Raw genomic sequence first — 15,072 nt, 5'->3', positions numbered from 1 at the left:
CACCCGCTTCCATGCTGGGCTAATTTTTGTATTTTTAATAAAGATGGGGTTTCACCATGTTCGCCAGGCTGGTCTCACATTCCTGACCTCAAGTGAACCACCCATCTCTGCCTCCCAAAGTGCTGGGATTACAGGCATGAGCCACCATGCTCAGCCCACAAAACCATACTTTCCAGATTTTCTTTCACAACCTTACATATTAATTTCTGGCTCCTCCTTCTACTGGACACTTAATACTAGTGTTTCCCAGTGTTCCTGTGCCCCCCTCCCCATTTTTTCTTATTTTACACACACTTCTTATGTAGTCTCATCTGTACCTACAACTTTAGTGAACTAATTAGAGGTAATTTGTAATTAGCAGCACTGATTTTTCTGCTGGAAGTTAACTACCAAAATCCTTCAATGTGACAGTTCTTTTAGTTAGGTTAAACATGCCCTCAGGAATTCAAGTAATACTACTCATTTATTTGCAAACCTGTTTTTCCCCATAGATGAACTTCAGCCCAAATAAAATCAAACTATCCAAAATTGCCAGCTACTTCGGAGGCTGAGACAGGATCCAAATTGATGCAATTTTCGTGTATTTTACATGTTTGTTTTATGTCATATTATTTCATTACACTCTGCATTGTATTTTCTTAGCAAATACATTTAGACACCTGGCACTCAGTAAGGGATATTCCTGGCACAATAGTCATTGTTATCATTAAACATTGAAGGAACCACTATATAGTTGGATAAATGTGTTGTTTAATGAATTTAAGCAATTACTTTAAGAGATCCTAGTTGTTAAAAACTCTCTCTGGACTTCAAGTTTGGTATATATACAATTATTAATTGTATACATAATAATTAATTGTAGCAAATGTCCTCACAATTGATTTCTGGCTATTTTTTCTAAGGATTTTACACATTATTTAGTAAAATATGAGGTTAGTGAGGAATTTTTTTATAGACCTTTGGTAAGATTGAAAATGAGTAATATTTACACACTTCTTTTCTTGCTTTACTGATCTTCAGTGCCTAATTGCTAAAGCAAAATATCTTCTAAATTCTGGGGGGAAAATTCAACTTTGAATTGCACACTAATCAAAAGCCCCCTGCTTCATTTACTGAGCCCTTATCTGTGCTAAGTAGTTTTTAGAAGAGCTATTTTCCTGTCACTTAATCAGGCACCTTCCTTTGTTATTAACAGTGAACTAAATAGGAGTCCAAAGGCTACATTTCCCAGTGCTATAGTATAAATGTCATCACACAGTAGAATGTAACTATCTTGTTTTGTTTTGAGACAGGATCTTGCTCTGTCACCCAGGCTGGAATGCAGTGGCTATGGCATAAATGTCATCACAGAGTAGAATGTAAACATCTTTTTCTTTTTGAGACAGGGTCTTGCTCTGTCACCCAGGCTAGGCTGGAATGCAGTGGCATGATCATGGCTCTCACAGCAGTCTCAACCTCCTGAGCCCAAGCGATTATCTCACCTCAGCCTCCCAAGTTCCTGGGGCCACAGGTGGGCACCACCATGCTTGGCTAATTTTTTAATTTTAATTTTTATAGAGATGAGGTCTCACTATGTTGCCCAGGTTGGTCTCCAACTCCTGGGCTCAAGTGAGTCTCCCACCTTGGCATCCTAAGTGCTGAGATTATAAATGTCAGCCACCATGCCTGGCCCCTTTATCCATCTTTTAATGCTAATATATCCATTTCTATTTTCTTCAAAAATTCAAGTGGAAAACCTGACATAAGTAGTGAAACTTTATTATGCCTATATCAATTAACACATATGTATAAAACTTCTACTTAGTTGCACCAAATAGCAATGCACAGTACGGGCGATTTGTCCCACTTGTGAAGAACAGTGCTATAGTTACCCACAGGAGCAGGATAGATCCCCACTCTCAAAATTGGGTTTGGATGTCAAAATCAATAATGCTGTCACACATGTAGCAAAGGGGTTTGAAAGGTTTATTGCTCACATAATAAGGATTCTGGAGGAGAGTAAGATGGGCTCCCAAGCTGGTCTGAAAACAACTAGAGAGAACAAGAAAGGAGAATGGCTTTGGGATTCTTAGCTGTGGTTAGGAATGGCGCTGTGGTGAGGGTTTTTGTATGTGGGCTAGGGCTTATACTGTTGGAACTTCCTGCTAGCGCCAAGGAAGGAGCACCTAGGCATTCTTATCAGTTTGCCAAGATGTGGAGCAGAGAGGGAGGGAAGTGGTGGGGCTTGAGAGCTGTCAGCAGTCAAACATCAAAAATTGAGTCATACTCTGTATTACAACATTAGAAAAGAACTCATTCATCTGTCAGCTGATCTTGACTGGCTTTGCCCGGGGTGGCTGTACTCTGCTACATGTCTCTCATCCTCCAATAGGCTAGCACAGGCATGCTATCATGGCAAAAGCAAAGGTGCAGGAGTAAGTCAGCCCAATCACACAAGCACTTTTTAAGCCTCTGCTTGTGGCACTTTTGCCAAAATCCTATTGGCCAAACATGTTACATGGCCAAGCCCTGAGATGCATATACAGAAGAATAAAAGATGTGTATATAGTGCAGTAAAGAATTGGGGCCATTTTTGTAACCTACTGTACCTACTAATGTATTATTAACATGTCACAACTCTTATCCTAGGTTATAGTATTAAGAGAAGGAAAGGCAATTCAATGATATATTTACTACTAAATGTTAGGTACTGCACTTGGAATTAGAGTTACAAAAATAAATGAGGTAGTCCTGATGAGCTTACAGTCAGATACTGGGGGGAAAAATCAAATAAAGCAATACATTATTAAAATAAATGAAATAAAATCCAATGTAACTACATCAACAGGTATTTTAATAAGAAGTGGCATGGAAATAAACTCCTTTGCCTCCTTTATCATATATTTCATAGCTAATTAAATTAATTTTATTGTTATCAAATTTACTTTAGACTCTGAGGACATAAAGAGAAAGTTTACTGAGACTCCCCAGTGAATGGCTGCATAAAAACCAGATTATAAATTCTGTTAGGCTAACAGAAAGTCATTTGATTCTTTTGTTTTTCCATTACACTTAGTAGTCAACCAAAATTTATTGTATGCCTGTATCTGTGTATTAGTCAGGGTTCCCAAAGGGACAGAACTAATAGAATAGATAGGAAGAGGAGTTTATTAAGGAGTATTGACTAACGATCGCAAGATGAAGTCTCACAATAGGTTATCTGCAAGCTGAAGAGCAAGGAAGCCAGTCCAAGTCCCAGCACCTCAAAGTAGGGAAGCTGACAGTGCAGCCTTTAGTCTGTGGCTGAAGGCCCAAGAGCCTGGCAAATCACTGGTGTAAGTCCAAGAGTTCAAAAGCTGAAGAACTTGGAGTCTAATGTCTGAGGGCAGGAAGCATCTAGGGCAGGAAGCATCTGGCACAGAAAAAGATCAAGGCCAGAAGACTCAGCAAGTCTACTCTTCTATCTTCTCCTGCCTGCTTTATCCTAGCTGTGCTGGCAGCTGACTAGATGGTGCCCACCCAGATTGAGGGTAGGTCTGCCTCTCCCAGTCCACTGACTCAGGTGTTAATCTCCTTTGGCAACACCCTCACAGACACACGCAGGAGCAATACTTTGTATCCTTCAATCCAATCAAGTTGACAATATTAACCATCATGTTGTGCAAGCTATTTTGCTGGGAATTTGCTAGGAATAAAACATTTCTAGATTTTCTTTTTGTTTTGAATCTTCAATGAGGAAAAAAAATACTATCGTGCTCAAGAACACTGTATGTTTGGTGTGTCACTGAGTCAAGGGTTGGGGATACATATGGCAGAATTTAGAAAGAGGGTAACATCAACAAAAATACACACAGTCATAAAAAGAAAAACTGGCACGTGGCATGACCAACTCTCAGTTTCCTCATCATTCAGCAGCATGCTGGGGATCCTGCAGCTGATGGGGAACACATCTCCAGACTCCAGACGCTGCAGGGTGCCCTCCAACACATCCACGTCCAGCAGCACGTGGTACATCATTCTCACCATGGAGATTCCTAGCAAATACTCTAGGTATTTTAAATAGAAGAAATTCAATACAGGGAAATGATTACATATATAATAGAAGAACTGAGATGCCAAACAGGGAAGACTAAGGCAATCCATATTTTAGCAACTGCAGGAAGTGACCTCCAACGTCATGGCTGGAGGGCACAAGTGGTGAAAGGGCAGAAGCTAGCATCCTGGTGGACCTCACCTGCAAGAGTCACAAAGAAGATGCAGCCATTCAGGTCACAGAGAAGGACATACTCTAGTTTCTACCTTCTACCTTCTTATTGCTCTCTAGTCTCCCGTTTTGCCTAGACTGCTGACAGGCATGCAGCAGGCAAGCACCAGATCTGAGAGGAAACAGACAATGTCTGGCGCACTGCACAAGAACTCTCACAGGCATCTGATAAGCTTGCTCGGTGACTCATTTAAGGAGTAACCCTATTTTATGTATCAGAGAAGTCTATGGTATGATATAGTGTATTCTTTTGATGTTTGGTTTCATTTGTTCACTGTAGGCACCTAATCACTATTTATTTAAATTCCCCAGGAGATTCTGATATACCCAATCAGCTGAGAATCACTGAATAGTGGCTTTCAAAATTTTGAACATCCAAACACTGTCTTCACAGAAAATCTTAATCTCTGAAGTCTACTGTACAAAATACAGAAAAGCAAGGCTGGTTCTGCTTGAAGCATAGGTTGGGAGCCTGGATTCCCCTCAACCCAGGCCACTCTTGGGAACATAGTCTGGAGATCTGAAGATTCCCAAATCTAGTCCATCTCATTCGTTGATATGTACAGATATCCTCTGTGTCTCTCAGTGCTTTTTCATGTGTAGACATATGGTGCCCCATTCCAAAGAGCGACTTTAGTGTAATGTGGCGTTAAAGGAAGCCTGGATAGACCTGTATTGGACCTTACATAGAAGAGAGCTCTGCAGATAGCTCACAAATCTCTAGATCGCTAGCTGTAAATTGAATAATTGGTGTCAGGTTATTTTAGCAGTTTGGAGATAAAATGGTGCGTTAATCTCCCTGTTTGTGGCTTATTAAACTTTGAAATGGAATTATTTGAAGGATAGCAATTCTTTGCTGGATCTTCTCCATCCAAAGATTGTTAAGAGGAGAAATTTTTGCCACTGTTTACGAAATATTTTTTCCTCTACTTAATCTATATCATTCTGGGGCTTTGCCCAGGAGGAGGGCAAATTACTTATGTTCCTCCGATCTTTTTCAAGTCCTACCCCTCTTACCTTTAAACTGTCCCATGGAATCTTTGGTGACAGAGGAATGGAGGTGGGCAGGAGGGTGTTTGGAAACCAGACTGAAAATAAATTCTCCATAAAGCACAGATTCCCAACCTAGAAATGGCTCTGTCTGGATGGATTCCTTGAGATGTGTTTTATTTCCATTAAAAACACAAAAACTTTCAAACTTTCACTGTGTCTCAAAACCATAGAGAAAAAAATCCAGCCTTTCAAATGTTCAAGAAAAGCTTGAAGAAATAAAAGAAACTCATTGCTCTCTGGGCCACTTTAGGAGGCAGTGTTCCTGGAGAGCTTCAGGATTCATTTGCAAGGGAACCCAGGGTGGGTGTTCAAAGCCGGATCCAAAGGATATTCTTTTTAGAAAACAAAAGGAGCACAAGGGGTGGGGGCCTGAAGGTGCCCAAAGCTGGTGGGTCAGTGTCACTTTCTGCCTCCCCCTCGCCCCTTTCCTGCGTTTTTTTCCCCTGTGGCCCCGAGTGCCTCTGCTCAGCCCCTCTTTCTCTCCAGCCCCGACTGTGCATCCTCACCCCTACCCTGCGCGTCGGGCCGTGTCTACCCAACCCAGGACCTGGTCCGTCCAGGCTCCTTCCCATCCTCACACCCGCGCCTTTCTCCCTGAGCCCCAGCCCGCTGCTTCAGCCGCCCAGCTCCGGGACAGGGGATCCCGCCCGCCAAGGGGGCCGCCCCGCCTCGGCCCTCCCCCGCCCGGCCGCACCATAAAGCGCCCGGCCGCGGCCGCGGAGCCCAGACGCCAGCTCCCCTGCTCTGCTCCACCCGGACGCGAGCGCGCCCCCGACGGCAGCCCGGACGCCGCGCCCCGGTCACCTGCGCCGCCGGCCCGGGCCCCGACCGAGATTCGACGCACGACCCAGGGACCCCCAGGCAGGGCAAACGCCGCCGTTGCCCCCGGCCCCGCGGGGAGCAGGAAGAGCCAACATGCTGGCCCCGCGCGGAGTCGCAGTCCTCCTGCTGCACCTGGTCCTGCAGCCGTGGCTGGCGGCCGGCGCCCAGGCCACCCCCCAGGGTAAGCGGGCTCGGGTCGGGCCCGGGGGCGATGGGCACCGGGTGCCCCATCCGGGGAGCGAGTGGGGGACCTGCTGGCCCTGTGCTCCTGAGGCCTTGCTCAGCCCCTCTGTCCCTCCCGGGCCCAATCAAAGCATATTGCGATTGCAGGTAGTGGTTAGTCTAGAATTTTCTGAAATTCGATTATCCAATGATGAGAACAATTCCCTAAATAGTTGGGGGATTCAAAATTGTTTCAGACTATGCAAAGACGTGGGGTTGACTTCAGAACTTGCTACAGGGGCCCTAGACCTCGAACATGCTAGGCTCTGGTGTAGGGTGAATTCCGAGCCTTGCACCCTGTGCCGGTTCCCTCCAGTCAGCCTTGCTCCCTAAATCCTTCCACAGGCCAGGGACGTTCGCCCAGAGTCTGCTCGGAACATCCCTGAGAAAGGTGCAGAATTACTCTACTTGCCCTGGCACGTGCATTTTCTGCTCTGACTTTGCTTGAACCCCCAAAAAGAAAGTTTCTTTCAGGAGTTGGCTTGATGTCTTAATTTCTGAGATAAATAGGAAGGGCTGGGCCTTTTCAATGAAATCACGTTCTTTGCAGCAAGATGGATGCAGCTGGAGGCCATTTTCCTAAGTGAATTAAGGCAGGAACAGAAAATCAAATAGCGTTTCTCAGAAGCTGGAGCAAAACAGTGGGTACACAAAGATGGAAGGAATAGACACTGGGGACTCCGAAAGGCGGGGTGAGGGTTGGGAAAACTACCTACGTTCACTGGATGATTACCAGAAACTCAAATGCCACCTTATGCAATACACCCATGTAACAAACTTGCACATATACCCCCTGAATCTATAATTTTTTAAAAAAAGAATTTGGTCTTTTTCTATGAAAAGGTAAAAATTTAGTAAATAATGTGAACAGATACTTGAACAATCCTCAAATCCCTTGGTAAAATGGAGTGAAAATAGCCATTGGGTAGAAAGCAGTTAAACAGATTTTTTTTTTGTAAAGACCAAAAGGAAGACATGATTTAAGAAAAAAAAAAAAAAAAAAAAAAAAAAAAATTAGGGGTTTTAATGGGCCCCACTGGTCAGTGGGGAGCTTCATCTGTCTGAACTTGGTGCCTGTGTTGATTTATTCCTGGCTATGGAAATAAAACTGGGAGAGACACACAACCTGAAGTAAAAGTTGTTATTCCTCTTGAAGCCAGGGCAGAGAATGCCTGTGAGGGCATTTAAATTGCATTTCGCCAAATAACTCATTTTGATTCCAGACCAGACAACCAGCACTGTGGTTTCAGGCACCACAGTACTGCTAACTTTTAGTTTCTGTTGAAATATTTGAAATGCTGTAATGTACACTATACCCCATACTTCTAGGAAGGTAAGAAAGGAAGCTTTTAACCACACTTCAAATGTCTTATTGTGATGATATTTGGCAGGTTTGAATTTATAGGTATAATTTTTTCTTGTTATATACATTCTGGATTTTTGAACATACAAGTTCATGGTGTGCCTTAGTTACTTTGTTTCTCAGACATACCTGATCATTTCATGGAGACTTGAACTCAGCCTGTACAACCTAAATTACCTGGTTAATTTAGTTGCTGTAGATGACCTGATTAAGTCAAGTTTCTGATAGATTTTTTTTTATTGCATTATCTAGTCTGCAATTATCAGGCTTAACAGGATAATTTGCTTATCTCCTTCTTCCTCTGAGCTGCATTACTAATCTTAAATTAGTACATATTCAATTTACATACCGTGGTAGCTGGGCTCATTGGTAGCAGTAATTTCACCTCTAACATTAGAGGTTTGTGCTTTGATCCTGGTACTTTTACTAAAACATAATAACATTAATAGAAAGTGGTAGTGTCTCATTTCCTTTTCAAAACACTCTCTATATTCATTACTAACTAATCCCACCTCTGCCTCTTGAGAGAGATGCAAATGAATCAGACAACCACAGATTGAAATACAACAAGTTTAGCTTGAGTTACATCATGAACCTGATCGGAGTCAAAGCAAGAATCAAGAGTACTATGAGTTTTGCTTTGAAGGTCGTTCCCATACTTGAAACACACATCTCTTTTCTCAAGATGTTTTGTCCTGAATGGAACTTTGTAATAGGTTGCCTTATTTCCCTTTGCCCTCATTAGTGAAAATACAAAGTTTCCAATTCTTTTGAAAATTAAGAAATCCAATTTCCCTTTTGAAATTCAGTAGGCAACAGTATTTATGGTATAAGAATGTAGGCACTAAGAGGAACACAACAGATGTTCTACTTTCCAATAAGTCTCAATATTGAATTCATTCTTGTGTAAGGACCTCTGGTACATGTGAAAAATACAGCATAAATCCACTTTGAAGACAAATTGTCTTTTTGAAAGGGTAGACATTTTTGAGTAACTAGAGTTTTGCCTGTTTGCTTCAAAACTTTTATTCTTATTACAAAAGCAATACCTGCCCATGTGGAAAAAATAAAAGTTAGATAAGCAAAAAATAAAAGAGAGGAAATTTAAAACTTACACAACCCAGGGATAGCTTCTATTAACATGTTGTTGTATTATCTTTCATTTCAAATATTTTTCTGTGCAAATATATATTTCAAATGGAATTGTGTTATACATATAGTTTTAGAATCCTTTTTTCTTAATGTATCATGAACATCTTTTTATATCTATAAGTATTGAGCTACATTTTAAAAAATAGGTAATATTCTTCTTTTTGGAAGAATCAAAATGTATTTAGCCAAGGTTGTAATATAGAACCCTTAAATTGTTTCCTGTGTTTTGATATTGTAAATAATAGTTTATTGAACAAGAGCCACAGGATGGCTTGGGGTGATTTTAACCATCTCCTCAATCTCTGCCAAGCCCTTATTCTTTTTTTTTTTTTCTGCTAAGGACAGTTTATGTTTTCATAGCAAAATAGTGTGCCAACAGAGCTCAGTTTTACCTCTGTTTCAATTATATTTTCAGCCAATTCTTTCCTAAATAGAAATTCTAGAATTAACACTAGTGGCCAATATTCTTGTACCTAAATCATTTACCATGTTATCCATTATTTCCTTAAGATAAATTCCCATAAGTAAAACTACCAGATCAATGAGCACATATGTTTTAGTGCCTTTGATACTATTGTTTAAACTGTCTTCAAAATGTTTATACTAGTGTAAATCTTACATAGTGGTACAGAGAATGCCCATTTCCCTGAACCATCACCAACAGTTGGATACTGTTATATTTACTAGTTTTCCAATTCGATGGTAAAAGCAATATTTTATTAAGTTAGCAACTCCTGCATCATTAGATAAATACATTAACATTTATTTATATGCTTAATGGTTATTCTAATGCTTTTTATGTAAATTGCCTTTTATATTCCTTGCCCATTTTTCTATTAGGATGCTTATTTTATTGATTTGTAAGAACTCTTTGTGAATTGTCAATATTACCCATTTAATAACCAAATTATTATATCCAAGAGACAGCTGTAGGTGCTGAAGTTCCTGTAGGCTATGGAATTGTTCAAATGATATCTGCAAATGCTAATAGATATACTAAGTAACTTCTAGTAAGTAGTACCCAAATTTGGCCTTTGCCTTTTAAATGGCTCTGGGCATACTTTCTCATAGCTTTCATAAATATAAAAAGTTTGTGAGAGAAAGTACTGCTTGCTTGATCAAAAGCAACTTATACAAATACAAATGCAGATTCTGATTTTTGCAGACCAATTCTATTAGTCAAGACACAGTCAAGAAACTGAAACCACATCAATTTGTTTTGTTTTGTTTCCACATTGGGATTTTTTTAATCAGAGAAACGCCGGAGAATGTAAAGGCACAAAGGGAACACTTAGGTCTCACAAAAGTAGCAAATCATTTTCCACCAGCACGTCTACCACCATATTCATGTTTTCTGCTGCATTCCCTGTCATTTGTCACTGACCAGGGAAAGACAATTGGCTCTGGTCCTAGAAGTGCCTAAGGGACTTTGTGACAGAAATCTACTGCTTGGGGACATCAGTTAAACAATGGCTTGGATGCTTTCACCAGTCCCCCTTGTACTTTAAGCCTTTACTGCTTTTCCTGGTGGGCATTTTCAGAGCTATTTGTTCAGCCAAACCCAATTTTGTGTTTGCAAATTGACTCTTCTCTTGAGGGCTATACGCAGTGATGAATATTGTGCTGCATTTCTTCTGGCTCAAATGTCCAGCCACTGTGAAAGTGACAGGGAAGAACTAGTGAGTTTGGCAGTATGTAAAAGGGATTACAACATTAGTTTACATTACTTGTAGCTGACTGTCAAATTGCCCTCCCACCCAAAAAAAACCCTGTTTTTCCCCAAAGTTGAATCTTTCACTTATACCCCTTCTTGTTCCTCCTCCCCAGTCTTTGACCTTCTCCCATCGGCCAGTCAGAGGCTGAACCCAGGTGCTCTGCTGCCAGTCCTGACAGACCCCACCTTGAATGATCTCTATGTGATTTCCACCTTCAAGCTGCAGACTAAAAGTTCAGCCACCATCTTCGGTCTTTACTCTTCAACTGACAACAGTAAATATTTTGAATTTACTGTGATGGGACGCTTAAACAAAGGTAAGCAAATTTGCTGAAATAATTTTCTTGAAAAACTCCTTTTTCTAGTTCAGGATTTGGGGTATACTTTCTTTAAAATGGTTTCCTTGTACAATTTTATTCTCACTCGCTAGTCATTTCAGTTTTCAATATTGAATTCTTCTTACTGTACATTTACCTATATGGGGAGGTGGAGTTGGGGAGAAAGTGACATTGAGAGAAAAGAAGAATTGCTGTGACCAAGATGCCTTTTGACATTGTCCCATCCTCATGTTATTCTGAATCCAGTTCTGGAACGGACAGGATGAGAGACAATTCAGCCATTATCTTAGTCAACTCAGGTTGCTATAACAAGATACCATTGACTTCCTGGCTTCAGCAATAGACATTCACTTCTCACAGTTCTAGAGAATGATAAGTCCAGGAGCATGGTGCCATCTTAGTCCATTTTGTGTTGCTATAAAAGACTACCTAAGACTGGGTAATTTACAAAGAAAAGAGATTTATTTAGCTCAGTTCTGCAGGCTGCAAAGTTCAAGGGCATGGCCCTGGCTTCTGACGAGGACTTTCTTGTGTCACAACATGGTGGAGAAGGTCAAAGAGGAAGCAGACACATGGGAAGAGGAGAAAACCTGAGGGTCATCCTAGCTATATAACAACCCACTCTCTCAAGAACTAATCCATTCATTTGAGAACTAATCCAGTTTCACAAGAGCAGAAACTCACTATTTCGAGAACAGCACCAAGCCATTCATGAGAGATCCGCCCCAATAATCTATACACCTCCCACAAGGCCCCACCTCCCAACATTGTCACATTGGGGACCAAATTTCAGCATGAGTTTTGATGGGGACAGACATACTATATCCAAACCAGCAGATTGGTCTCCTCACAAGGGGCCAGTTCCTGGATTGTAGATGGCCATCATGTATTGTATCCTCACATGATGGAGAGACACTGCAATCTCTCTTGTGTCTCCTCTTATAAGGTCACTATTTCCATCACGAGGGCCACACCCTCAGTACTTCATCTAAGCCTAACCATCTCCCCAACATCCCGCCTCCAAACGCTATCACACTGGAGATGAGGAGTTCAGCATATGAATTTGGTGGGGTGGGGGGAAGGGGCAGATACAAACAATTGGCCCATGGCAGCCACCCTGTACCATTCTTATGTTCCCTTTGAAGCCAGTACTCGGTAGACCTAGCTCCTAGCTCCATGAGCACCTACCTGGCTATGATGGAGAGAATATACCTTAACCAGCAGAACAGAATGACTGGGGCTCTTTTCTCCCTGTGCGTACCAATTTACTGGTTTGATCCTTCTGCTGTCATCTGTTTTGCTGCCGTAGTGAGTTACTATAAGCACTGAGAAATGAGTCCCAAAGAAAATGGTCACTATTTTTCGTTGCCTTCTCCTCCACTTCTGCCCTGGGGACAACACCTGTTGCTGTTTTTTAAGGAATGTGACAGATGTGTGTTCCTGCTGCTTCATGTATTTAAAAAAAAAAAAAAATAGAACTGGTTCTTCTGGCTGGGTTCTATGTTTATTTCAGTTTGCTTTACAAAGAAGACACTTCCTAGCACTTCAAACTCTCTCTTAGATTGGACTTATGATTGTACACTTACATCTGTAGGCATTGGAGATGAAAGAAGTTCCTAATTCTTAACTTTTGTAGGACTCTAAAAAGCATAAAGGAATGGAACTTTAACTCCTCTTTTCTGTCAAATTCCAACATGCTTCTTCCCCACTTCCACCCCATTCACAAGTCTCCTTTCTCTGTATGTGCTTCACAGCCTGTCAGGGGCCATGAGGAGGTGTCAAATAATAAAGTGTGTCTGGGGACATGGCCAGCAGATGGGTCAACCATTCCTACCCCCTTTCCCCATCTTCAGCCCTGATGAGGGGTCATTCTGCCCATCTCTCTGCCTTGAATCAGACAGCCCCATTTTGCCTAGCATCTGTTGAAGGAACTGCTCATCTTCTGACAGCCCAGCTATGCAGTTTGTGATCTATAAAAATCACCATTCTTCATCTGTGGATCAGCAGTTTCTCCTAACCTGTCTATTTCAGAGGCATTGCAAAGATTTTTCTTTTGGTTCATCCAGCTTAATGGCCAGAAGTTCATACAGAGTAAAAAACTCCTCCTAGCTTTTGCCCTCACTGCCTCTCACCCTCTATTTCTAAATTGGCCAGTATGTATGAGCCCATTGTAGAAAGTCTGTGTTGCTGGGAAACACGAGGAAGCAACTTCCCCCAAACTGATCCTTTCAGTTTATGTAGATAAGAATAACACTAGATTTAATGGGGAGTAGGCCGAACGTAAGGGGATCATTAGTATGTTTCCTCTGAAGAATCACTGGTAATGTGAGTTGGCTGTAAATACCAGCTGATCAAAAATTTTAGGGGCTATAATCCCAGCACTTTGGGAGGCTGGAGTGAGCAGATCACCTGAGGTCAGGAGTTCGAGACCAGCCTGGCCAACGTGGTGAAACCCCATGTTTCTACTACTAAAAATACAAAAATTAGCCAGGTGTGGTGGTGGGCGCTTGTAATCCCAGCTACCTGGGAGGCTGAGGCAGGAGAATTGCTTGAACCCAGGAGGTGAAGGTTGCAATGAGCTGAGATCATGCCACTGCACTCCATACTTCAGCCTGGGCAACAGAGCGAGACTCCATTTCAAAAAAAAAAAAAAATATGGAGGAAAAGATGAAAAGGTTGAGCTGAAGGACTGAAAGATGCACATCTCCCTACCCTCCAACCTAAGATAGGAAAGATAATTTGTCCTTAGAAACTATGGGTAAAAGGAGTGCTGGAGGAATCTAGAATGAAAATTCTCATAAGGTAAAGGGGGATTTATGCTATTATTAGAACTTGAAGAGTTGAAGAATGACACAGAGAAGTTGTTTCACTGGAGCAGTTTGAAAAAGTATGAAATTTGCCAGCACTGGTAAATATAAAAGTTCCAAGAAGGAGCAGAAGTCCATTCTAACTGGAAGATTAAAAAGAAGTCACTGGGTCCATCAGATCCAAGGCAAGGACAGAGCCTATGGTTGAGACTCCCCACTGATCAGTGTTCAGTGGCCACCATGCTGGCCTGACGTAATTCTTCCCCTAACCTCCCATAAATGATCTTCCTGGATGGTACACTCCAGACAGCATTCATCTGACCAAGGTTCAGCTGATCTCCTCTGCTGCTGATTCACATGGGAAACAGTGAAACAGAAGAACCCCAAATGGATCTTTACTGACTTAAAACACCTGAGTAGGAAATCAAACACACCCTTCCCTCCATTAAAGTCCGGGACTGGGAGAGGAAGGAGAATGACCACACAGCATCAAAGAGCAGAATTTGGTCTTCTGGGCCCCATATGAGCTCCTGAAACAAAATGTAGCTAATGAAGACTGCAAAGAAAGAGTTTGCCACTGAGCTCTCTGCTTCTACTCCGACCCTCGCAAAGTCAGCCTACTGAAGGCCACCTCGTTACTGTTCACAAACAGAATTTGGATCAAGATACACCTGATCTCTGAGACCTCAGTGGCCCCCTTTCCAAATTGAATAATGTATACATGTTTCAGCGAGACATTGGGGCTTCCACTGCAGGGCCCCAAGCAGCCTTTCTAGTTTATCCCTCATTCCAGCCTCCATGCAGCCTGAGCTTCAGCAAGATGGGCTAGTGCCATCTCCTGGGGCCGCCCACACTGCCTCTCCTCCTCCTTCCTTTTGTTCCTGCTCTCTCGGCGCATGTCCTGCATCACCTCTCCACACCCAAATCCGACACTTTCAAGACCCATCTCCAGCTCTTTCTGATGTCCTTTTTTTTTTTTTTTTCTTTTTTTTTTTTTTTTTTTTTTGAGATGGAGTCTTGCTCTGTCACCCAGGCTAGAGTGCAGTGGCATGATCTTGGCTCACTGCAACCTCCGCCACCCGGGTTCAAGCAGTTCTTCTGCCTCAGCCTCCCAAGTAACTGGAATTACAGGCACCTGCCACCACACACATCTAATTTTTGTAATTGTAAGAGAGATGGGGTTTCACCATCTTGGCCAGGCTGGTCCCAAACTCCTGACCTTGTGATCCACCCACCTCAGCCTCCCAAAGTCCTGGGATTACAGGAATGAGCTATCACATCTGGCTCTGATATTCTTTCTAATATGACTTTGTACCTCTTAAAGAAGACATTCATCTTAGCTTACCTTGTACTTGAAT

At 42.1% G+C, this 15,072-nt stretch overlaps 1 protein-coding gene across 1 annotated transcript in view; it reads left to right on the top strand.

The window, feature by feature from the left end:
- Positions 1 to 6,026: 6,026 nt before the first annotated feature.
- The window catches only part of THBS4 (thrombospondin 4), a 49,700-nt gene continuing 40,654 nt past the window's right edge, over positions 6,027 to 15,072 (top strand). Inside the window, exons 1-2 of the mRNA XM_032277288.1 lie at positions 6,027 to 6,299; positions 10,683 to 10,886. Coding sequence (XP_032133179.1) covers positions 6,212 to 6,299; positions 10,683 to 10,886 — 292 coding nt within the window. The 5' untranslated portion in view covers positions 6,027 to 6,211. The remainder of the gene's footprint in view (positions 6,300 to 10,682; positions 10,887 to 15,072) is intronic.

Source organism: Sapajus apella, unplaced genomic scaffold, assembly GCF_009761245.1.
Source record: "Sapajus apella isolate SASKATOON/1434 unplaced genomic scaffold, GSC_monkey_1.0 scaffold1, whole genome shotgun sequence".
Classification (NCBI taxonomy): Eukaryota; Metazoa; Chordata; class Mammalia; order Primates; family Cebidae; genus Sapajus; species Sapajus apella.
This window is presented reverse-complemented; position numbering and strand designations above follow the sequence as displayed.